We start from the raw sequence: 27,355 nt of genomic DNA on the forward strand, positions 1-27,355 counted from the left end.
ATGTGATTTCGATGTTTAACTTTAAACCACTGGTTAGGGTCAAGTATATAAGGATAAGTTACAAGGACAGTCAGTGGTGTGGTATGTCCATAAATCAAAGATGAATTCCAAAAATTGATCTTAAAATGGCTGCTGACACTTAAAGCGGACATAGTTCATTTCATATCGGCCTGGGAGATATAATTTTGGTGTCTAAACCAATGGTTTCAAGGGTCAAATAAGACATTAGGACAAGTTAACAGGGGCAGTCAGTGGTCTGGTATGTCAAAAAATGCAATATGGTCGCCAAAATGCGAGTCTAAATTGACAGTGGTTCTTAAAAGTAGACATAGTTCATTAGAAACGCACATTGTGGATTTGATTTTGATGTCTACACTAGAGTTTAAAGGATCAAGTATATTGTTTCAAGTTGAAAGAACAGTCGGGTGTCAAGTTTGTCAAAAATCCAAGATTGCTTCAATGCCAGCTGTTACTTAAAAGTAGATATATAACATTAAACATACACCCGGGGCTATTATTTTGGTGTCTACACTAGTATTTCAAGAGTTAAAAATACTTATTAAGGACTGGTTACAATGATTATGCAGTTATCCATTTTGCCTTAAAATCCAAGTTGGCTTTCAAAAACTGATTTTAAAAATGACTATTGTATAGTGGGAAAATCTTTCATACAGTATCAACCTGTGAGAAATATTTTGGTGCCTACACTTAAATGTATGGGATAAGTTATATTGATTCGTGAGTTTGTACAAGCACCCATTTGATGAATTTTTTTAATCTACCATGGATTTTGGACCAAATGGAAAACTAAATATCCTTGTTATTTGTCGAATGTATTATCTGACCCTTTTTACCACCATGTAGACACCAAAATTATTCCTCACAAATTAATATTGTATAAACTCTGACCATTATTAATATAAGTAAGTATAAGGAATAATTTTAGATGCCATTTTGAAAACTTTCTTGGACTTTTAGGCAAAATGGACCAGTGCATATCTTTGTAACTAGTCGAAAGTATCATTTTCATCATGAAACCATTGAGTGGAAACCAAAATCATATGTCCTTGGTGGATTTTAAATTAACTACGTCCATTTTTAAGTAACAGCAGTCACTTTGGACTCAGATTTCTTGACGCCACCTTGGATTTTTCGACATAGACCACTGACTGTCCTTGTTATAATATGATATTAATAATATAGGTATATTTACCTAGGGAAGCCCCTTCAGTTCTAAAACTGTTCTCCCAGCGGGCCGAGCTATTATAAGTATCCCTGCTTTAAATGGGCTGCCTAGGCGCTCAAGCATTCAAGGAATTTCTTCTTACCGGGTACCCATTTACCCAACCTGGGTTGAGTGCAGCACAATGTGGATAATTTTTTTGCAGAAGGAAATTATGCCATGGCTGGGATTTGAACCCACGACCCTTTCAAAGTCAAAAGACTAATCCACTGGGCCACAACACTTGAACGCTCGTAACTAATTTTCTTACTTTAAAAATCACGGTTTAGACATCAAAACCATATCCTTGATGGATATTACATGTCCATTTGTAAATAACAGTGGCTATTTTATACTCCATTGTTTAACATACTCGACCAACGACTCTCCTTGTAACTTATTCTAATTTATCATTTGACCCATTTTACCATGGTAGACACAAAAATTCATATTTCCGGATATTGAACAAACTATATCTGTTTTTCAAGCAGCAACAGCAATTTCAAACTCAATTTTTGGAAGCCATCTTGGATTTTTTCAACATACCGGACCACTGACTGTCCCGGTATGTTGAAAAATCCCGGATGGCTAATTTGTTTTTTATTCTCCCCCACCCCCCGGGGGGAGAATAAAAAACAAATTAGATACCCATACTATGAATTGGTATTGGAAACAATTGCTCTTGAAATGTGTCAGCTTTCAAATTCATTGATAAAATTACAGTGCATAGAATTTGATTTTCTAAAAGGAAGTGTTTATCATAAGTTATGGCGCCCTCTAGTGTTGTAGTAAGGTTTTCACTGCATAAAATCCTGAAATTGGGTTGATTTTTACATCAATTGACCAAAAATAATGATATAAATTGCATGTGATATATTCCTCTGTTATTGGATTGTATAACAAGACATATTCATTTCATTTTGTAGTCCTTTTGTCCTAATTCTAGTGCCAAAAAAGGGGGAAAATAATATATTAGGGGTAATATTTTACAAATTTGGGGCATTTTTCGTAAATTCCGCCCCCATATGGTAAAAGTGAAAAAACATTTACATCACAACATCATCAAATTTTCATTCTCATACACCTCAGACAACTTCAAAATAAAATTGGCGAAGAAAAGTGAGAAATAAGGTTGAAAACAATGGATTATCCTATTGGGCTTTGTACAGGCCAATATGGCGCCAAAAAGGACCCCCCACGAAGGGAAGGAGGGGGCTGAAAATTTGAACCCCATCATTTTTGGTCTAAAGGGACCCTACTGAAGCCAAAACAACCAAAAAATCAATTTTGGCACGCAAGTCCTACGGGAGCTGTGTCAGTGACATACCGTACCACACTACAACATCATTTATTGACGTTGTGCTAATATTAAAATGTCCGACCCGCCAACGGTCCATTTTGAAACATTGAACCAACATCAAATTGAAATGTTGGACCTTTGTAAAATGTCAAAATTGGCCCAACATCATTTATTGACGTTGTGCTAATATTAAAATGTCCGACCCGCCACTAACGGTCCATTTTGAAACATTGAACCAACATCAAATTGAAATGTTGGACCATTGTAAAATTTCAACATTGGCCCAACATCATTTATTGACGTTGGTCGAATGTTGACATGTCCAACGAGCCAACGTCAATTTAAAACGTTGGGCCAATATCAGATAATAATGTTGGGCTTATGTATGATTACAACATTGGCCCAACATCATTTATTAACGTTAGGCTAATGTTAAAATGTCCGCCCCGCCAACGGTCGATAATTTTTTTAAACATTGAGCCAACATCAAATTTTAATGTTGGATGAACTTGGATCTGCGTAAATTCCAACATTGGCCGAACATCAGTCTTTGACGTTGGGTCAATGTCATCCCAACATATGGCAATCATTAAAGATATCAATTAGTTTCAAGGTGAGGGCCACGTTTACACTTTTATTCCCTAATTCATACCACCTTATACTGTCCTACAATCCTAATCCTAACATCCTACACATGTCCACTAAATCCTGCCAGTGATTCCTGTTTATGTGACGACTTTGCGATACTTGAATATTCATTAGCTAGTGAATGACCAAAATTTTTGGTAATATTGATAAAACAATTAACGTAATTAAGTTTACGCAATTATTCCACCCTAAAAAAAATCAAAAAAGTGTGTAGCTTTATTACCATATCATTTTCATAAAATAAATAATAGGCGAAATTTTCAAGGTTAAACTTAAAAAAATGTTATTAACTATAATTTTCCAAGTATCACAAAGTCGTCACTTTTGTGACCTCATAAAAAGCCTAGATTTTAATGTTAGCTCAACATTTATATTTTGACACTTTTCCGACCTTTTCCAAATGATGTTGGCGTGATGTTGATCGGATATCAATTTCACGATATCGTTTTCAGGACTAAGTAATTACATTGGCCCAACGTAATTTTTTAGACTATTTGACAACGTTTCAAGATTGACGACATTGTTCATGTTGTATTGATGTTATCTAACACTACCTCTGCGATATCCTAAAGAAGTAGAAGTTACAACGTCGGTCCAATATTTATAATAATATGTTGAGTCTTTGCCAACCTTTCCCTGTTGTCAATATTGTGATGTTGGCATGATGTTGGACGGATATCAATTTTTGCGATATCAAAATGAGGTTAAATATTTACATTGGCCCAACGTTATAATTTTTACCAAATGCAAACACTTCAAGATTGACGATATTCTTGACGTTGTATTGAAGTTAACCAAACACTACGTTTGCGACATCATAAAAAGTCGAGATTTTAATGTTGGCTTAATATTTATATTTTTGACACTTTTCCGACCTTTCCCAGATAATGTTGGCGTGATATTGATCGGATATCAATTTCGCGATATAATTTTTCAGGTCTAAGTAATTACAATGGCCCAACATTATTTTTGGACTGTTTGCCAACGTTTCACGACTGACGACTTGTTGATGTTGTATTGATGTTGATCCAACAATACTTTTGCGACATCATAAAGAAGTCGAATTACAACGTTGGCCCAATATCATACGTTGAAACTTGTCCAACCTTTCCTTATTGTCAACATTGTGACGTTTGCGATATTGTAATCAGGTTATAAAAAATTAAGTTGGCCCAACATAACTTTTGTGACACGTTGCCAACATTGCATAATGCCGATAATGCCGACATTGGCGCGATGTTAGTTCAATGTCGGCCTTACTGACAGCGATGTTGTCGACATTGGCCCAACGTCAGCTTGCTAGCTGGGGTGGCTCATTCAGTAAGCCAAATCTATAGTCGAGTTCATGTACGCAGGTTCGATTCTCACCTGAAACGATTTTCCAAAGTATTCTTTTAAAAATTGAAATTGAGTCAAGACTTAAAAAAGTACAAGTCCAAGATTTGTAATGTAATTCATAACCTCCGAAACGGCCTTTCATATCGTCATTCCCACTGCTCTCTCGCGTCGGATGCACAAATACTGACGAAAAAAAAATCTCGTTCCGATCCTTCCCGCAAGATAACGAGAAAATGCTTTGTTTCTTCTAGCGCATTTACAGCATATGGTGAAAAAAATGCGTTTCACAGCCAAGTAACAGAAATCAGGACTTTTGTAACCTCGCTATTTTGTGCTTCAGTTACATCAACGAAACCGACCCATTCCGATCAATTTAATTACAAAAAAATTACATTATGTCGAACGGTGTATAATCATGATAACCCGTAGGTTGTTTCGTTGGTGTGATTGCAGCTGTCTAGCATAAATTAAGATATGGCGTGAGTAGGGATTTAGTCAATATGAAAAAGAATAGTGATTTTATACTTCGTATGTATTATATTACACCTATCTCAGATCATCTGGATACTTTGATGAACAATTTTAAGAAATTCTGCTTGCCTGCAACACTTATGTTCCTTCTATCGCAGATGACCTATGGTTAGTGAAGGAATTTTATCATGTAACAGGTATTGACAGCGCTGAAGAAGCATATATTTTCTTGTTTCAATCACAAATACAGTAACAATCTTTAAAGATGTTCAATAAAAGGTTATTATAAAATGTTATGCTGTTCATACTAACCGAATTCACAACGTTGACCAAGGAATCCAAATGGGCACTCACATTTTACAGATGTTAAGGACCTCACACATCTTCCATTATTAAGACAACGGTTTGCACATACATCTATAAATGAACGAGTGGGCAAATCGAAAAAAATAAATCGACACAATAAAAGAGTGATAGTGGGATAACCTCTCGAGAATCAGCCCAATCAGGGCTAACATTAATATGCCTTAGTGTTTTAATATTTAGACTTTAGGGAATATAGATGCACGAAATTTTCAGCTAAGAATTCTGAACTGCAACAACTGTCGATTTGCTAAAACTTTAACTAATTATCTGACTTGTCTTACATCGTGTGGGATCATAATCTAGCAAGCATACCCCCCCCCCCCTCTCACACAGTGGGCGATGTAAAATGAAGTTAAGGAAATAATGAACGCAAATAGAGTACCCATAAAAATATGAATTTCAGCCGGCAAAGAAAATGCAGAAGTCAACACATCAACAGCCCCTGTGGTAGAATCAGAGTATACAATAATGCTATGTGTGATGTCACTAAAGTAGATATCATTGTCATGAAGAGCAAGGCCATATGGGAACAGATCAAGCCCCGATCCTGGAGTAATGGAGATAACAATCGTCCGATCGCTGGTATCATCTGGATTAACAAACTCGACTTTATCCAAGATATCATCAGTCCAGTATAAACGTTGCTCTGTGGAAGATAGATATAAGAATAAAACTAACTTTCTATGATGATTTATCAATTTAATTAGCATGTTTACTAATCTATTCATTAAATAAGTACTCTTTATATGGAGAACACGTTAGATATCAACATGATCGACATAATGGTATGTTATATATTTAACCTGATTCGCCGATCAAATTCATTTTTTTTTGCTCGGTACTTAGTGGTATTTCTTTTATTTTCATCGTCCAAAGGTTTTTAAGTGCAGTATATCTTTGATTATTCTAAACAAAAATCTTAACCGGCAATTTCACAGGACATGAATAAAATTATCTTGTATTATAGATTCAAAAAGTCAGAGAGGAAGGGATTAGCGCATTTAGCAGCACAATTTTTAAGTTTTATCTCGCCTTTTTCGTCTGTTAGATTAATTTGGGAAATCTAAACGATGGTGCGTCAAATCATGGAAAGTTGTAGTTTAAAAAATTGGGATTCTACCACTCAGCCATGTTGACATTTAAGCAGCCTGTTACGGCATATTTTGGTAAATTGCACATTTCGAAGAATTTGCAGCTCGTCTTCCCTGCCAAGATCATTTTGAAATAAAAGAAAAAAATTACGGTATTTCTAACCGCACATCTACCAATAAACCCTCAACCTTCATTCACCATACACACGCACACGCATACCCTTCCCCCACACTCACTCAAAACGCATCCCCACGCTACATCACACACACACCCCACACACTCATGGAACATAAAAAGGATCATGAATCTATTAACCTGTGAAATCGAATGCAATACCGCCTGGTGATACAATGTCCGTATCGATAAGAATGGCATCATCAGTACCATCTGTATTTACGCTTCTAATAGCTGGAGAGCCACGTGTTGTAATGTAAAGCTTTCTGGTAAACGTGATAAAAGATTGATAACAATGTTATGGTTACTGGTGAAAAAATGCATTCATATCCTGTAAATGAACTTATATACCACGTCGTGGTCTAGTGGTTAAGGCTCTCGTCTTTTAGTCTGAGGGAAGTGGCTTCGATTCCCAGCCATGGCGTGTTCTCCTCCAGCAAAAAAAATGTCTACATTGTGCTGCACTCGACCCAGGAGGTAAATGGGTACCGGCAGTAAGTAATTCCTAAAAAGGATGTGAGCACTGGAATTGGTAGACTAGCTTAGCCGGGGTAACAGAGGAGCGCCTTGAGCACCTAGCAAGATGAATACGTGCGCTCTAAGAATCCTATATTATTATTATTATTGTGATTCATTCATTTATATTAGTTGTTATTATAATCTGAGTTACTTAAAATTGTTTTCCTTTGCACCAACTTTTAGGAATGGTTTAATATATTTATGACAGATGTGAATATGCCTCATATTTTCTCTCTTTTTTGGAGGGAAACTCTGACATGTTTATGGGGAGTGGGGATTACAGAATCCTAAAATGCTAAAAACATTTTCATTTATCAGTATCATTGGTAGTGTTTCTAACATAAAAAGCCAATGGACCTTCCTTTTCAGCTCTCAAAATTACCAACTATGTAGGGCAATCAGACCCCCCCCCCAAAAAAAAAAAAATCATGATATCTTTCACTTCTCCGAATCCTAGTCCAATCATTAGATCAGGGATATGGTCACACCTAGAAAATCTAATCAGAACCGATCGGCAGTGTGTCATTTGAAATAACCTTCTTTGGTAGGTCTGGAGGAAGTTCGTTTCACTGGTGTCCTTTGGCATTTACCACGGAGACACTCTCTACAACGCATCTATTCCTTTGAAAATGGACACCATGTACAGCTGAGAGGCTTTTGTCGAATTGTGGTGGACTGGCACGGCAGATCATCCAGAGATTTACACCGGACGAACAACTGCACAGATGTCGTTGTCCAGAGTCAAGTGATTCCGATGCTGTCCCAGTCCACGAACTTTCGACAAAAGCCTCTCAGCTCTCTATTGTGATTTGACTTGCATTTTAAAAGGAATCGGTGCGTTGTAGAGACTTTCCCCTTTGTAAATGCAAAAAGTCCGGACTGTGGTTTAAGAAAGGAAAAACAAACTCAGTAATGATTGTAGAAACAGTGAAGTCTTCATAATATTCCTTAATTCGTTCTCTGACAATTGCTCCGATTAAATCATGTAAATGAAATGACCAACTTCAACCCTGGACTTAGCGCTATACCCTACCCTAAACCTTACTCTACACCTAATATCCGGGGGGGGCACTTCCATTGACGAGTGGATACCATGCGCGACCATGGGGTCTCGAAAAGCACCCTAAACACGTATTTTCTGCATTCTGAAAATGCACCCCTTAACAAGTATTGGCATGTGAAACCCTACCCTTAACAAGTATTAGAAACAAAACGATACTCTTGGCAAGAATTCCCTGAATTTAACCCCTAAACAAGTAATTGTTTTGTCACGGACGTTGGTCGTCGGTTTTACCTTTACCTACATCATTAATTGGGTTTAGTAGTACTAATAGTACGGCCCACCTCCCACACCTCGCGCAAATCGTACTCTAAACACGTAGTGTTAACTGTCTGTTGGGGCAAAAAGTACATCCTTTATAAATCATTTTAGTCTTAATTTTTTATACCCTCGCAGATCTGATCCTAAACACGTAGCTTTTCATGCGAAATAGACACCCTTTTTTCATTATTTTAGTGTTTTTGACACCCTTATTACGTTACACGTGCCCTATCTTGAAAAATACATCCTTGTTACGTGTTTTTTGGGTCGCGTATGGTATCCACTCGTCAATGTAAGTGGCCCCCCGGGCCTAATATACAACCCTATTGCAGCCCTGCGCCTACATCATGTGGGCCGTTTCATAAAGCTGTTCGTAAGTTAAGAGCGACTTTAAGAACGACTGGTGATCCTTTCTTACGCGCTTAACCATCGCCAATGAATAAATCATTTACCACAAGAAAGGATCACCAGTCGTTCTTAAAGTCGCTCAACTTACGAACAGCTTTATGAAACACCCACCTGGATCAATTGTCGTGTTACCCCATAATTACGACTTTCTTATTAAAGCAAGGATTTGTTCATACCTTCTGTTGTAGGAGATAGTGATACCACGTGGGCTGGAATATACAGGAGGTAGTATCTGGAGATTAGAACCGGTTATATCTGACCGATAGAGAGAACCGTTACCGGCAGACAACCAAAACACTTTATTCTCTTCCAGATCAAGAGCGATGCCATGTGGAACTGCAAATCGGTAAAAGCATTTCAATTCATTTAGAGAAAATGATAAATCACGATATTCAAGCACTTAGACGATCAATCATTCATGTGTTATGTAATTTTGATTCCTTTTTTATTGCCTCATCCAATGTCATTCCATTGAACGAATGTGATATGAAAATAATTTGTTGACACATATCTTTATAGTATGCATAATTACATGTATGCGATGCTATCAGATCGTTTTTTAGTTTGATAGGAATAATACACATTTTTTGTATGTATTATGAATTGCCTTCGTGTTGGATAATTTATATTGTAGCGTTTTGTAATATTCGATAACTCACATGATTTGTTTCTGTTTCTGTTTTGATTTGAACAAATCAATACTATTGCAATGATGTCATGTTATGAACTTATGATATCACGTCCTAGGGCTATTACGATAGGAGAGTTCATTAGTAGGATCTAAACAGCAATGTAAATAATTATATAATAACGGTCTACTTTGTGTTCACCGCATACAAACTTGGTGAAGTGAAGCACCTCTGAGACACTAAGCATTGCCTATTCAATAAATGGTGCCTGACATATCATCGGTTTGTTAGGACGGCGTGTATTCCACTCGCGTAAATCCAAGCATCGACCTATGAGAGCTTGACATTCATCGGTGAGTTAATGAATTCACTAACATCTGACTGTCATTGTCATCTGAATAACATTCTCTTCATGTTTAGATATTATGATCCCATTATGGTCGCCGTCATTAAGGCCATGAGTTACAAGAAGCGTTCCGTGATAAGACATAAATATTTTAAAAATTGTATGCGCAGAAGATAATACCCGCCCTTTCACACGATACCAAAATTGTAATTTGAATGATTCCAGTTAAAAATAATTCTATTGACTAATTTTAGCAGGTGTGAAACCAAACTAGAATCACGCACGCTAATCAAAATCACGAATTCAAATTCTACTCTGAAGGTGAATTCCAGTAAATAAGTTTCACTCAAATTACGGTACGAATTTTACGTCTAAAAGGGTTGACCTCCAAAACATCTTTTGGGGGGCTGATGAGCTGTCGTGTCCTTTCAAGCACTTCCGCAGATAATACAATTTTCATGCACTCATCGTAGTTTCTTTGTTGCGATGTTGTTCTTTGATTGGGTTTGATTGATAAGTCACCAAGGACACAATACCTCCTTCGCTCAGGAATTCGAATTCAAATCATAGTTTTCGAGTGAACGGGTGAATGGTACAATGATTTTAAAGACGAATTGCAATCATGAATACAATGATGATTCAAGATTCTCGTGTGAAATGCGCTACGTTCCATGGGTTTTATTTGAAAAACTGGTTGCATATTTCAAGATATAGGCTGAAATGAGATTAATTGTTGATAATTTGTAATCACAATTTTCCTCATAATATTCCAGAAAAACATGGCACATAGTTTGTCGGGGACGTGTCTCTCTCGTTGTTATTGAAGTCATTGTGAGTGTGCAGAAGCGTGCAAATCGATAATAACAATATCACAGAAATCGTCTGCTTCTCAAGTTTGCTGCTCCAAAATATAAAGCATGTTGAATGAAAGGTATATTCTGATAGAGCTATAGGACATCAGCGAACAAACGCCAAGACTTGGAAAAATATCCCTTTGTGGAGATCAGATACGCCTTGGTAGCCGCACCTTATGTTATCATTAATATGCACACAATCAGATTGCATCAAAATAATGCGCTCGTTAATCATCCATTTCTTTTAGGTCCATGATCCAAGCAAGGACTCTATTGTTCAGGAGGATGAACTATTGTTTCATCCCCTCCATTGAATAAAATGACGACATATAATTACTCCTATGTTGCATCCCCCCATTGTCTGGGTAGTATATACAGGCAGTGTAGTGGTAATACGCGCTTGCGCATGCTTTGTTGTATCGAGGTTCTTGGCTCCACCGACTTTATTGTATGTGAACACAAACCGACTCCAATCTGCCCGAAGTCATGTCATTGAAAACATCGGAATTTTGTTAATCAGGGTCCTGTCTCACAAATAGCTGCGATTGATCCGATCAACAACAACTACGGGAAGTAATCAATTTATGCCAACATGGCGCATGTTTGTTCAAAATGTTATCTATATATTTATGATTCAATTCAATTCAATTCATTTATTTCACTCGATAAAAATTACATATATACAGGTAAATAAGATATACATAATGACAAGAACAGAACAAAGTAACAAAAATGATAATACAGTAAATAGTGTACAAAATAGGCTTCGAGTGTGGACTGGCATTAAAGATCTGTTGGATCTTAGAAGTTCCAGCCCAATAAAGAAAGAAAAAGAAGGGATACAAAATAGAATAAGCAAAGACAAAAGAATACAAGGGAAAAACAAGCATTAATAAAATTAAAATGAAGTGTTTGCCTTTCTAGGAAAATGATAGAAAAAAGGTAAAGGACTAGCGTATGTGGAGGGTCACAGAAAGTCGACAGGTGAAATTAGTGAGAATAAGTGTAGGAGAAGGGCAAACACAGAAATTATAGTCATGTTACGCAATTACTTAGTTGTTATTGGATGCGAACGTTGTTAACAGAATTTCTTTGTACTGACGTTGAAAACTATTAAGGGATAAACTATTTTTAAGTGTAGGGGGAAGAGAGTTCCATAATTTGGGACCTGAATACATTAAAGTTTTTTGAGTAAAAGAAGTACGGACGGAGGGCATGTGAAAATCAAATTATCTTTTTGTGACAAGAATACATAAATGATCCAAGGGATAGTTTATAAAGGTCAAATACACTCAGGACTTTTAATCTTTTAAAAAGGACACTAGTGTGGGCATTAAATGAAGTTTTACATATTATTCTTACTGCTCTTTTCTGTAATTTGAATAATCTTAACATATTTAGGTTATTGGTGGCTGCGGTGGCCCATACAACATTACAATAGGTTAAATATGGATAAACCATTGTATAATAAAGGTTGATTAATATGTTTTGGGGAAGGAAATTTAATTTATTCATTACACCTATATTTCTTGAAATAATCGAACATAAGTAATTAAAGTGATTAGACCAGGAGAGTTTATTGTCAAGTTGGATGCCAAGAAATTTTGTATAGGATGTGTGTTGAATTTCCTTACTGCTGAGATATATCCTAACATCGTTGGGATTGAAGTGGCGATTTGAAAATATCATTGATGCTGTTTTAGAAATATTTATTATGAGTTTATTCTTGACTAACCATTCTTCTACATGAACTAATTCTTGATTGAGATTTTCACATAATTTATTTACATTATCATTTGACAAGGAAATTGTTGTATCGTCAGCAAATATTGTAAAATGCAACTTTTTGGAAGTAAATCTGATATCATCTATATATATTAAAAATAGAAGGGGACCTAAGATTGACCCTTGAGGAACACCATGCATTATGATCTTAGATTCAGAATTATGCTTTTTATAAATAGTATATTGTTTACGCCCCGACAGATAGCTGTTAACCCATTTTAAAGCTGTACCTCTTATTCCATAGCAGTTAAGTTTATACAATAATAGTTTATGGTCAAGACAGTCAAAGGCTTTTGATAAATCGAGAAATAAGCTAATAGTTGTTTGTTTGGTGTCAACAGCATTAGATAAATAATGAATAAATTCAATAAGGGCAGATGAAGTTGAATGATACATACTTGGTTTTTTGGAAAACATGCCTCATTTCTATTATAACTTGATATCAACGTTTTTCTTATTAAAAGGGCATAACTATTCAAGAAATATTCAAGCAGATATACAGGAAAATTATCACAAACAAATGATTTGGCTAAATAAAGATATACTATACAAATGGAAAATGTTATTTTGTATGAATTGGATAAACTCTGATATTTTGCTTGGGGGGATTTAATGGATGATAAGGGTTTTCTACCTATACAGTGCGTATCAAAAAAAAGTTTACACTTTGAAAAAGCCCTGGGAATTAAAAGATATGCAACATGTGGGTAATTTTTTCACATATAATCTTGGGTTTGGGTCTCATCTATCCAATGAAAGTAAAAGTTTTGACAGAATGTTACACTTGAGTGAGCACTTCTCCGTTTTTGGAAAGCTCGCAGAAATCTGTTTGCGCAGAAATGCTCGTTTTTACGCTGTGTCAAGGGGAAAGGGCGAAATCAAACTTACCCTGCGAAACATTTCTCATACATTTCCATTGCACATTTAGTCAATTGAAATAAAACGGATACATTCAAGCATTTTGTAACAATTTTGCCACCCAAATTGAAATTTCAACACTTAGTAAGCACAATCTTTACCCTTTTTGTGCCAGCTGGATCTGAGGACATAACTTAATCTGATCAAAATTTTATGTCAGACATTTCCAGCAATTTTTCACTAAGTTTTATTATTTAGAGTGGAATTGCATCTTATTTTTCACTCATTACATGTTTCTCCACACTTTTCCCGAGCTTGACAATGATTAACAAAATGAAAATCAAGCCTAAGCCATTTCATTTAAATCACAGCTCAGTGTAAAGCAAATATCGTCACGATGGCCTCGGTGTGTGGGGGATGGGGTGGGGTGGGGCGCAATGCACTCTTCGAAGTTTTTTGGGCAAAGAAACAAGTTGAAAAGGTAAAAGATATCTTCAAATCAATTTTACTAGCTAAATTCTTAAGGTCTACTTTTATTCGTATAACTATATCAAAGTTCTGCGCAAATAATTTTTCACTAACTTTTCAAAAGTAAGTGGTGCTCACTCAAGCGGAAATATTATTCGACAGTTATATCGTCATTTGCTCAAATGGACCTGTACCAATGCTAAAATGTGAAAAATCTTCAGGATATTACAAATGTAAATTTTTACAGGATATTTCTAAGTGTAAACTTGTTTTGATACGCACTGTATATAAGATTAGTGCTAAAATAGTAGTTAAGGATGGAAGGTGGTACAGTCAGTATGTTCCTATACGACAAGCTATTCAGTTATGTGGCAACATGTCTTTTTTTCTAATACAAGTTTATTACAAAAGAAGTATTCGGAATTTAGATCCAATGTTAATGTATATAATGATATTAGATTGGTTAGGAAAATATATTATGAATTGATCCAAGTAAAAACCGAAGAATCTAGAGCAGAGGAATTTTGGTGTAATACCTTGGTATTTGACTGTTTACCAGTTTGGATAGATGTTTGGTTATTTAAGTTAAAGTTTGTTAAGGACAATGTATTGGTCAATTTTAATTTTAAGTTCATGTATGATATTTTGGCAACACCAGCTAACCTTTTTAAATGGAAATTAAAAGAAAATTACCAATGTTTTTACTGTGATCAAAAAGGTGATTGCAGTCGTATGTTTTTCTCTTGTAACATATTGATAATATTTTGGAAAAAAAGTTGAATAAAATGTACAGAAATATATTTTGCCAAATTTTCATTTCCAGCCATGTTATATATTATCAGGAATTTCATTTGGTGTAATACCTTGGTATTTGACTGTTTACCAGTTTGGATAGATGTTTGGTTATTTAAGTTAAAGTTTGTTAAGGACAATGTATTGGTCAATTTTAATTTTAAGTTCATGTATGATATTTTGGCAACACCAGCTAACCTTTTTAAATGGAAATTAAAAGAAAATTACCAATGTTTTTACTGTGATCAAAAAGGTGATTGCAGTCGTATGTTTTTCTCTTGTAACATATTGATAATATTTTGGAAAAAAAGTTGAATAAAATGTACAGAAATATATTTTGCCAAATTTTCATTTCCAGCCATGTTATATATTATCAGGAATTTCATTTGGTGTAATACCTTGGTATTTGACTGTTTACCAGTTTGGATAGATGTTTGGTTATTTAAGTTAAAGTTTGTTAAGGACAATGTATTGGTCAATTTTAATTTTAAGTTCATGTATAATATTTTGGCAACACCAGCTAACCTTTTTAAATGGAAATTAAAAGAAAATTACCAATGTTTTTACTGTGATCAAAAAGGTGATTGCAGTCGTATGTTTTTCTCTTGTAACATATTGATAATATTTTGGAAAAAAAGTTGAAGAAAATGTACAGAAATATATTTTGCCAAATTTTCATTTGCAGCCATGTCATATATTATCAGGAATTTCATTTAGATCAAAAGAAAAAATGATGTAGATATAATTTTGAATTATGCTTTATATACCATTTATAAATGTTTCACTGGAAAAGAATCTAAAAGGAAAATAACGATTCAAAGGCTGTTTTTACCTATTAAGATATTGTTTACAGATAGAAGAAAATGTGAAATCCAGAAAACCATGTATTTCCCTCCAGAAATGGAGGCAAATGTTAGCACTGTGAATATATTTTGTTTGATGAATAAAGAACACCAGCAATGGTTATTTCACAAAAAATATATATATGATACATACTTGGAAATTCTTATAATTATCTTGACAATTGCATGCGCTCCTCTTTGTTAACAAATTATGACAAATATGAATTTCCATAAGATTTAGGTTGATCGGATCGATTGCAAATCTTTGTCAGACAGGTCCAGAGGTCGGTTTTACGGATGTGACTGTTGCATCGGGAACCGATGAGAAAAGCATGCCTTCTATGTACAAGTTCGGTCTTATTTTTTTCCGTGTATTCAAATAATAATCATGAATCAAGGATTCTTACCACTGGTGTCATTCGCTATCACTTCATCAAACGACCCGTCAGAGGTAGATCGATGTATGGTACCGTTGGTTTGATCACTCCAGTATATCATATCAAGTCGATAGTCATAATCGATGCCTATCGGTGAATCATTGACGGTGAGATTGAGAGGAGTAAAAGTCGACGCAAGGAACGAGTCTCCATCAGTCTCCGCTATAAAGATCTGACCCAAAGACCCGTCAGCGACGAATAATTTATCAGCTAGAGGGAGGGGGGGGGGGGGGAGATAGTATGCGTTTTATTATTTAACGATAGCACGTTGTTATGCATATATTACGTCACTCTGTGTATCAATCAAGGAATTAATGGAAATCAATAAAGAATGGAAATCCGATCCCTTCACATGTTGACTGGAAAAATAAAGTAAAATAAAGAAAGCACAAAGGTGTACAGCTGTAAAGTAATCAAAACGAATAAAACAAAGTCATAAAATTTCAGTGTTTTACCATTTCACATTAAACATAGATAGCAGTCTTATGAGGAAGTGATGGCGTCACCCAATCACTATTCCCTTTGTGTTTTTTAATATTTATTTTTCTTCACTTTTCATTGAAAAAAAGTGTGAGTCCTTACTGGACATGTGGAAGTGCCATAGTTGTAACCTATTGTTATTTGATCAAAGACCTTCCTTTTGTCAAATCTACAATTCTACATGTTCTATATGATATATAATCATGTATGTACATGAATCATATTCTATACAATAAGAAAAATACATGAGTATTGACAACATTGGCAGCCTAATTTGCATGACATCCATGCACTTTTGATTTAATTGTCATACCCCTTTTCATTTTTTTCTCAATTTTTTATAAAACTTTCGATGTTATCATTATTATGATTGTTTGATTTTTCTCTCTCTATTGGGGCCCGTTCTGAAGTTAGGGTGGACATGACATTTATGTCCGTATCGTCATACCTATTGGTCAACCATAGGATAGGTCAATCATTCATGGGTCCATGATATTTTTTTTGTCTCAAATCCTTTATCTTTTTTAAGGACTAGGCTTTTGAGGAAAAAAATAATCAGCATTTCCTAATACATCATGAGACAGACCTTAGAAAATTGAGGAGATATTCAAGTTAAATGTTTATCAGCGCATGAATGTTCTCATGGTCATATTTTTGCCGATCAGTTCCAAAAAAATCTCCTCTTTTCAGCTTCCCTGTACAACACCCTCCCCCCCCCCAAAAAAAAAGCAAATATCAAAGAGATATTCAAGTTAAATGTTAATCAGCGCGCGCATGAAAGTTGTCATGGTCATATTTTTGCCGATCGGTTACTAAAAAAAACAATCTCCCATTTCCCACAACGCTTTTCGGCTGCTCTATCAAACACCCCCCCCCAAAAAAAAAAAAAAATTTGCAAATATCAAAGAGATATTCAAGTTGAATGTTTATCAGCGCACGAAAGTTCCCATTTTCATATTTTTGCCGATCAGTTACTAAAAAAACACACTCCTCTTTTCCCAAAACGCTTTTGGCTGCCCTGTACAACACCCCCTACCCCAAAATAAAAGCAAACATACTGGAAAAAATGTATTTATCTAGCCTGGTAGATGGTGAGCTTATTGACGTCAGGGGAAATACCCGCACATACAAATATCTTATTATTTCACATTTTTCTCCCTTTCATATTTGCTATTCAAACAAAGGCATTATAGAATACAATGGAATCACATGGATAAGTGACTGGTAAACAACGCACCACCGCCGTGCATCGTCTTTCAGGTGTCAACTACACATGCAATGTTCCTTAATCATAATCTTCAAAGTTCAAACATATCCAGCAGGCCACCCCAAAAATGAAATAAAAATCAATTTCCGCTTCTCTGAATTCGGATTTTGATATTTTGAAGTTTCATGTGAATTATAAAAGAACGTCACAAATGATGTAAGTTCATTCGAAATGTTTTTAAAAAAGAAGAAGACAAATCATCTTTCAACTCCATGCCTTCAACTTCATACCGTCACAATCCAAAATTTACCCGCGAGCCCCCCTCCCCCCCCCCCCCCCCGTTAAAAAAGTAACGAGGCATTAAAGTGGGTCATTTGATCTGTGTTTCAAAAATAAATTTACTGTTATCCAACGTTTGTGTTTTTTTTTACCATTTAGCGTCTCTCCATCAACCTGTTTAATGTCTGTAACATTTCAATTTCCTTATGTAGCGATCGATATTTACGCAAAAAAGGACAAAAATAGGTTAAGAATACAACGAACAAGGGACAGTAAGGATTGTTCGAACCAAAGACCGAATGCTTGCAAAGATTATGATAAATGGCGCGATTTCACCACCCCCTCCCACTGCGTATGGTGTTCGTATGAACGTGATATAACAACTTGTTTACAACTTGTTTGTATTTTCCAACAAGTTGTCAGATCTGACATTTTTTCTTCATTCTGATTGACTGAGAAACAGTGTTACTACGGTAACTGTCGGATAAAATGTCCGACATACCCTTTCATGAAACATCCCCAGACATGAATTGAAAGGTGTTATTTATTAATGGCATTCTTATCAATTAACCTAGCCGGATTCACTTTATTACTAGATGTACATGTACAGATTAATTAATTAGATAGTGTCAAGCATCAAGTTTAATGAATTGGCTTTAGACATCTTAGGCATAAAAGTAAAGAATCCGAGTTGTAAGCACATTTCTCTTTCTCCTCCCACTATTCAATTGTCTTTTATTTTCTTCTTCATCGTCCCATTCTCCTTCGTCTTCGCCTTCTCGTTATTCTTTTTCTTCTTCTCATTCTTGTTGTTGTTGTTATTATTATTATTATCATCATCATCATCATCACCATTATCATCATTATTCTACTACTACTCCTACCACTACTACTACTACTACTACTACTACTACTACTACTACTACTACTACTACTACTACTAATTTTTTTTTCTTCTTCTTCTTCTCCGCCTCCTCCTCCTTCTTCTTTTTCTTTTTCTTCATCATCTTCTTCTTCTTTTACTTCCATTTCCTCTCCTTCAACATTTTGAATAAGGACAATAATTTACAAAAACTTACTGCTAGCGACATCATTTGAGTTGATCAGGACAATGAGTACGACGATGTAAAGAGCAGATCGTAGCGATAAGGTTTCCATTTTACCCAACTGCAGGACCTAGATTAAAAGATTAAAAACTCTTTTTCTTAGCAACATGAAATTATTGACAATCATTTGTTCCTTTTGTATAACGTGGTGTCTTACTCAAAAAGGTTTTTACTGTTTGATCCTCCGAATTCAAAAAGTTTGGTTTATTATTTTTGTACTTTTAGCACTCTCATATAAACAAACAAGGGTATAAATAATCTCGGAAACTTTAACATGAAAAAAAGAAGAAGATTATATTCAACTATTTATCTTATTTTCTTTTAAAGATGTATTAGCTTGGCTGGTATACGAATCTGCGATATTATTATTAATATTATTGTTATTATTATTAATCGTAGTAGTAGTAGTAGTAGTAGTAGTAGTGGTAGTAGTAGTAGTAGTAGTAGTAGTAGAAGTAGAAGTAGTATTAGTAGTAGAAGTAGAAGTAGTAGTAGTAGTAGTAGTAGTAGCAGAAGCAGTAGTAGTAGTAGTAGTAGTAGTAGTAGTAGTAGTAGTAAAGTAGTAGTAGAAGTAGGGGTAGGCCTAGTAGTAGGCATGGTAGGAGTAATAGTAGCAGTAGTAGTAGTAGTAGTAGTAGTAGTAGTAGTAGTAGTAGTAGTGGTAGTGGTAGTAGTAGCAGTAGTAGTAGTAGTAGTAGTAGTAGTAGTAGTAGTAGTAGTAGTAGTAGTAGTAATAGTAGCAGTAGTAGTAGTAGTAGTAGTAGTAGTAGTAGTAGTAGTAGTAGTAGTAATAGTAGCAGTAGTAGCAGTAGTAGTAGTAGTAGTAGTAGTAGTAGTAGTAGTAGTAGTAGTAGTAGTAGTAGTAGTAGTAGTAGGGTAGGAGTAATAGTAGCAGTAGCACGAGTAGCAGTAGTAGTTTTAATAGTAGTAGAAGTAGTGGTGGTGGCAGTAGTAGAAGTAGTAGTAATAGTAGTATATTATTTTTCCTTTATCATATTTCATTAAAGGAGGAGGAAGAATAACAGCTGTAGCAGTAGTAATATGGTCATTAAGTGTACAATATCAAACAAACCAATACAATACAATTTACCGAACCCTAGAATTTAATAGGAAAACTTCCTTTGCGATTTCCATTCGGTTGACGAGACTTATAAATGTAAAACATTTTCAATCATTGCCGATAAATCACTAACAGAATAATAGCAAGATACATTCATCTTCCTCTCATTTTCATACTCACTTTCGGTGTTGTCCTGAGGATAGGTGTACCAAAAGTTTCAATTCAGTGTAATTGATCTCCAGGTAATGTATCAGAGAGGCGCAATAATGGCATTGTCAATGCCGACAACAAGGAACTCGTGATCGTCATCAGCACCCTCCAACCATATTTAATAAAACGTTTGCTACGGTCGGTAACATCAGCCAAAGCGCATATCCATGACCAAACTACAACGCTATATTACCAATGACATACTATCGATCGGTTTTTTTTTCTTTCTCGGTGTGACTGTTTAGTTTCATGAGCATAGAGTTTTCCTTTTTGTTATAGTTTTGCACGAGCTGTTCCGCTATTGTATGTGAACATCATAGAATTATGATCCGCCGTAGACCCGGGAATATTTCTGAATGGGCATGTTCCATGCAAGAGTTGAGAGGGATAATAGCGAGAGAGTAATAAGTTGTGATATATTGGCACCACAGTGGTGATGTACAGCAGATAGTATAGTGTTCACGGGCTCTCAGTAAACTTGCATGTACTCCAATGACAAGTTGCCTTAAAAATTATTTCCTCGTTTTCGTCATTGGAAATTAACATGATATTAGCTGAATGTTTAATGGAAACCACATAAGATTGATGTTTCATTTTAATTTCAGTACCACAGTACGAACTTGTTTGATTTGTTTTTACTAATTAATTCGTACCTCCGCTTGGCAAACAGGGCCTACATTTAGTGATGATTATCGACGCTTGAAATTCAATTCTAATTAGAAGTTAATTTTATGCTTATTACTTTGCGGGAAATTGTCGCATTTTGGTTAAACCTCAAGAGAGCGAAGTTGGCTCAGTCGGTAACGCGTCTGCCCGTCGATCCAAAGATCGTGTGTTCGAGTCCACCCCGGGCGGATGACTGAAGATAGTGCGTTGTGTGTAAACGTCTCTCCCCTGTTTCATAGATGCAGGCTATGTTACAGTGGAAAACACTGCGTCCCTCGGATAGGACGTTAAATGGAGAGGAGAATCACCCCTTTGCACGTAAAGAACCCACTGCACTATTCGAATAAGAGTAGAGGGAAACCCGGTGTAGTGGTCCACCTGCATTCCCCAACCAGTTATCGGGAGGAGAGACCTGCGGGTCACAGTTCTGTGTGCGCGCCCTTCTTGGCGATCCAGATTGGCTGGCTCCTCCAATGCGCCTTTGAATGTCTTTGACAGATATATGGCGCTATACAAATGCTGTGCATCATCATCATCATCATCAATTAAATTTCAATTTATTCAACCATGAAATATCAATATAAAGTCATACAGTGTACATATGCAATAGATAATACGTACAAAGAAAAAAATGCTTGTAGAGAATTGCCCCAAAGTACAATAGTAACAAAATTTGCAATAAAAAGCATAAAACTTATGTTTACCTTTATTTTCAATCTTAATTCTTGGGGTCTTCTACAAAACCTCCATTGCCCCCCCCCCCCCCTCCCCATTCCCAGTCCCTTCATGCACTTACGCGTTTTATGACAGTAGATAATTATTTTGGATATTTTCCAGGGGAGTGTTTCATCAACATTTTCATCCGACAAGTTGTCAGATCTGACATCTTTCCCTGCATGTTGATTGGCTGAAAGGCACTGTTCCTATAGTAACTGTCGGATAAAGTCCCATATGTTTGTGCGCATTATGATCTGCGCATAGTTTACACTCTGCGCGCTGACGTCACATTGGATGAACAGGTGATTAATTAGCTCTGGGTATGAGCTGATTTTTCTCATCATCTACACTCTAACTGCAGATCCGATGCGGTATCTTATGAAGCTAAAAAATTGAATTATTCCATGGACCATATTTAAAAACATTTGTACAATTTCAAAATACTTTACTCTGCAGTGCTGCCAAGAATCACGAATAAGTACCCGAGTTTGAATAAATGGTAGAGTGGTTTTGATTTTTTCTTCACATAGATACAAAGCATTCGGCACATTTTTGGTGTTTTAAAAAGCACATTTGCTCTAATAAAAATGCTGATAGTTTAAAAACAAGCACATGAACCCCAATTCTTTAATGTTTGTACCTCTTAGGTATACCTTCCTCTACAACTTTGCAAATTTTGGTGAAAATGACATGGATTTTGAATAAAGTGCAGCATTTATTGTACTTTTGTAGTATGTTATTGAAATTTCAAATTTTTTTAGATTGGGTTTTTGTTATCTTTTACGCCATTTTTAAGAACTGACAGTGCTGTTAGACTTAAAACTGCAAACAAATAGCACTATAAATAGATTCTCCATTCTAATGATACAATTACTAACTCTCTTGCGAAATTTGATGACTTTTTCATGTATTTTAACTGAGTAATAGAGGTTTAAACTCATTGTAGTAATCTTGCGAGGTCTAAAAATGGCAAATTCTTTTGAATGCGCAATATTTAACAACATCAATTTGGGTGAACTTTGAAGCTCTATAGCAAAAAATCAAGCACATGGACCTATGTTATTTTTTGCATATTTCGAATATTAAGGTTCTAAAGTATCTATGTGCAAAGTTTGGTGAAAATGACATGGATTTCACTTTAACTGTGGAACGTCCTTAAGCTTTGCTTCTGTGACGACCCTGATTCAACGTGTAACAGAAAATACCAATTAAATTGTTAATGCATTATACATTTGATGATTTAAATACAGCATTATTTGTTCATTCTCTTTATGTCTAATTCTAAACGTACACTGTAAAAACTGTGGTGTTAAAACTGACACCAGTTGGTGTTAATAGAGGACCACACCCTGAGGTGTTAAAACTACACCCTAGAGATTGAACATAACACCAAAGGGTGTAAATATAACAACCAAAGGTGTTGCAATAGCACCTATGGTTGTAAAACTAACACCACCATTTTAACACCGGTGTAAAACAACTGGTGTGGTCCTCTATGTACACCGGTTAACACCACAGTTTTTGCTGTGTACATTTACTTGTCGAGATTCTTGTAATAAAAAAGATTGCAAAAACCAATAAATGAAATGAAATGAAATAATTATTTTTAAAAGGGTTAAAACGCATTGCTTTCAGTTACAATTGTCTCGACATCCCTATCTCTGAAGTGTTTGAATGGTTAATATTCACTCATTCTGTTACAATTAGGACCTATAGGCTACCTTCAAACCCGATGTCGACGATGAGCAAAATAGTTCAGAAAGAGTTTTAAACCAGGGGTGGGGGCGGAACGTAATTTCGTTGGGGGGTGGGCAAAGAAAAAAGGCTACTTATATTAGTGCAAACGGATTTTTCACCATGAGATTATCATCTCCGTGAGGTAGATGTGTGTTTTGCAGTAATATAATAAGTTGAGCAAAGCCATTTTGAAGTGATTGCCGATTGAAAAGATATGTAATATGGCTCATACACTAGCGAGCGAGCGGTTTTTTTTTTTTTTTTGGGGGGGGATAAAATCTGAGGTTGTAAAACTCGCCTTTGGCCTTTTATAGTGCTAATATGTTAAAAGGGCATCCTTGCGAGATGTTGCACGCGCGAAACGCGATCTCAAACTTTGGACATTTCATGTAATAAGACATTAAATATTTTTTATATACTGACCAGAAAATTAACCTTTTAAGGACGGAATTTAATGTCTCATGAATAGGATACATATCTCACGATTCAAATAATGCGCGCGCGAAGCACGAGCTTAAAATTTGTGATATTCCAACCTGAAAACTAGATATTGTATTTTTTTAAACCAAGAGCAGAATGAGTACCTTAATAAACAATAATTTTTGTTGATATGAGCGCGAAGCGCGAGCCAAAAATTTTGTGATTTTCTCACCTAAAATGTATTGTTTTACTTCGAAAATGGTATTTCATTATGAAAAAGGGCACATTCCTTTCAAAAAGAGCCTGTTCCATTCTAAGCATTTCTTTTAACTAGAAACAGAGTGAGTACCTTACAGAACAATAGTTGATACGAGCGCCTAGAATGTATTATGTTTGCGAGCACGAAACGTGAGCCCAAATTTGGTGATATTCCAACCTGAACACTGGACATTCTAACAATGCTTGTAACCATGAACAGGATGAGTGCCTTATCAAACATTAATTGATGCGAGCGTGAAGCGCGAGCCAAAAATTCGGTAATTTCCTAACCTAAAATGTATTATGTTTTACTTAAAAAAGGGTATTGCATTTTGAACAAGGGCATATTTCATTTTGAAGAACGGACAATTTTAATTTTGGAATTTTCCTACGGGGATTTTTTTTTGGGGTGGGGGGGGGGGGAGTGCCCCCCGGTTCCACCGCCCCTGATATAAACGCCGCTTATGTCTCCTGGAATATGCATAGTCTTAACGCTCGAGAGAAAAAAATCTCCGTCTCCCGTTTTCTCCCAAAGGTTTTTAAAAGGATGGGCGACCATGGCTCCTAATCCGATGGGGCAAGCCTTTTTTACATTAATGCGCAAGCGCAAAATGCTAAAAATTCTCCACGCACGAACAGCAGTCACTCGTCCCCCGGAGATCATGGGACGTGTGGACGTTTGGTGGTAAATTTATCTTTATTTCTATATTACCATTAAGGAACCGAAAATGCATGGTCATTCTAACCCCCAAAAAAATTGACAAGCAAAAAAGTCAAACAAAAAAACAAAGAAAGATGTTTACTCAAAATGTAAGGTCAATTAGTCCAAAATACATGTATTATTTCGACTGTAAATGATGTTTTTTCCCTTCGTCATAAAAGGCCACAAATAGAAGGGGGCATTTTGATATCATGTCCCTTACTATTTTGGGTAGGAGGGACGCGTCCCCCTGGAACTTCCGCCCATGATGATGTTGATTGTTGACGGAATTCTTTACTCATCCCGTTTCATTTTTAATCGCACCCATACTAAAGCATGCTTCCCCTCTACCTTTTTTCTCTTTAACAATTTCTGAACATCCTGTAAACGAACTATGAACACACTAGGAAAACCCTGTGAACACACTATAAACACACTATGAGCACACTGTGAACACACAGTAGCCACACTGAGAACACACTATGAGCACACTATGAACACACTATGAACACACTGTGAACACACAGTAGCCACACTGAGAACACACTATGAGCACACTATGAACACACTATGAACACACTGTGAACACACTAAGAACACACTGTGAACACAATATAAACACACACTGAACACACTATGAACACACTGTGAACATACTAAGAACACACTGCGAACACACTATGAACACACTGTGAACACACTATGAACACACTGTGAACACACTATGAACACACTGTGAACACACTATGAACACACTGTGAACACACTATCAACACACTGTGAACACACTGTGAACACACTATGAACACACTGTGAACACACTATGAACACACTGTGAACACACTGTGAACACACTATGAACACACTATGAACACACTGTGAACACACTGTGAACACACTATGAACACACTAAGAACACACTGTGAACACACTAAGAACACACTGTGAACACACTGTGAACACACTGTGAACACACTGTGAACACTCTATGAACACACTATGAACACACTAAGAACACACTAAGAACACACTGTGAACACACTGTGCACACTCTATGAACACACTAAGAACACACAGGACCTCACTATGAACACACTATGAACACTCTATGAACACACTGTGAACACACAAATTAAGAACACACAGGACCTCACTATGAACACACTAAGAACTCACAGGACCTCACTATGAACACACTATGAACACTCTATGAACACACTGTGAACACACTGTGAACACACTATGAACACACTATGAGCACACTATGAACACACTATGAACACACTGTGAACACACTATGAACACACTGTGAACACAATATGAACACACTGTGAACACACTATGAACACACTGTGAACACACTATGATCACACTGTGAACACACTGTGAACACACTGTGAACACACTATGAACACACTATGAACACACTGTGAACACACTAAGAACACACTGTGAACACACTAAGAACACACTGTGAACACACTGTGAACACACTAAGAACACACTGTGAACACACTGTGAACACACTGTGAACACACTGTGAACACTCTATGAACACACTAAGAACACACTATGAACACACTAAGAACACACTAAGAACACACTGTGAACACACTGTGCACACTCTATGAACACACTATGAACACACTATGAACACACTGTGAACATACTGTGAACACACTATGAACACACTGTGAACACACTGTGAACACACTATGAACACACTGAACACACTAAGAACACACTGTGAACACACTGTGAACACACTATGAACACACTGAACACACTATGAACACACTAAGAACACACTGTGAACACACTATGAACACACTATGAACACACTATGAGCACACAATGAACACACTATGAACACACTAAGAACACACTGTGAACACACTATGAACACACTGTGAACACACTGTGAACAAACTATTAACACACTGTGAACACACTATGAATATACCATGAACACACTGTGAACACACTATGAACACACTGAAACACACTATTAACACACTGTGAATATACTGTAAGAACACAGTGAAATCAAAACATTAACACACTGCAAACACCTACAATGTTAAGTTATCCACAGTCTGAATTATCTTGGAACACACTGTGAATACACTGTGTTCTTTCCAGAATGATGTTCACAGAGCCCATTATAATACAGCCCTGAAATGCAGTATGTCTACATTAAACTGACTCAAATACAATAAGGTTTTGTTGAAACATCTTCTATTAATCAGTGGAAGCTTTATTTGTATTAAGTAAGCAAATACATATACCCTTAAAACACCTCTTTTCACATTTCTTGGATATATTTCACACATTTTAGTACAATAATATCCGATTAGTACTAATAGATTTATATTCCCGAAAAAAATAAATGCAGACGAAAACACAATTCGTAATTGATTCATTTTTTTACATGATTAAACTCGACATACTCTATCATTATCATAGTGCGTTTCAGGAGGGGGGTGACGTGAAATATCAAGGGGCGTCGTTGTGTCCCCCAGTTCAATTACGACTAAAACAACAACTAAAATCCTCAGTCACACTTGCTCTACGGCTACATAACTTAATGTGGTTTGAATAAAAATGAACAAAAAGCTGTTTTTGATTCGCCGTACGGCCGCCGC

General features: G+C 36.0%; 1 protein-coding gene across 2 annotated transcripts in view; it reads right to left on the minus strand.

The window, feature by feature from the left end:
• The window catches only part of LOC129280480 (low-density lipoprotein receptor-related protein 1-like), a 57,572-nt gene extending 37,148 nt beyond the window's left edge, over nucleotides 1–20,424 (minus strand). For both annotated transcript variants that reach the window (XM_064112184.1, XM_064112183.1), the window contains exons 1-7: nucleotides 20,183–20,424; nucleotides 18,916–19,012; nucleotides 15,841–16,080; nucleotides 9,036–9,195; nucleotides 6,753–6,877; nucleotides 5,728–5,991; nucleotides 5,292–5,396 (exon numbers count right to left, since the gene is read on the minus strand). In XM_064112184.1, the coding sequence (XP_063968254.1) occupies nucleotides 5,292–5,396; nucleotides 5,728–5,991; nucleotides 6,753–6,877; nucleotides 9,036–9,195; nucleotides 15,841–16,080; nucleotides 18,916–18,994 (973 nt within the window). In that variant the 5' untranslated portion in view covers nucleotides 18,995–19,012; nucleotides 20,183–20,424. The remainder of the gene's footprint in view (nucleotides 1–5,291; nucleotides 5,397–5,727; nucleotides 5,992–6,752; nucleotides 6,878–9,035; nucleotides 9,196–15,840; nucleotides 16,081–18,915; nucleotides 19,013–20,182) is intronic.
• Nucleotides 20,425–27,355: the final 6,931 nt, after the last annotated feature.

This window comes from Lytechinus pictus, chromosome 17, assembly GCF_037042905.1.
Source record: "Lytechinus pictus isolate F3 Inbred chromosome 17, Lp3.0, whole genome shotgun sequence".
Classification (NCBI taxonomy): Eukaryota; Metazoa; Echinodermata; class Echinoidea; order Temnopleuroida; family Toxopneustidae; genus Lytechinus; species Lytechinus pictus.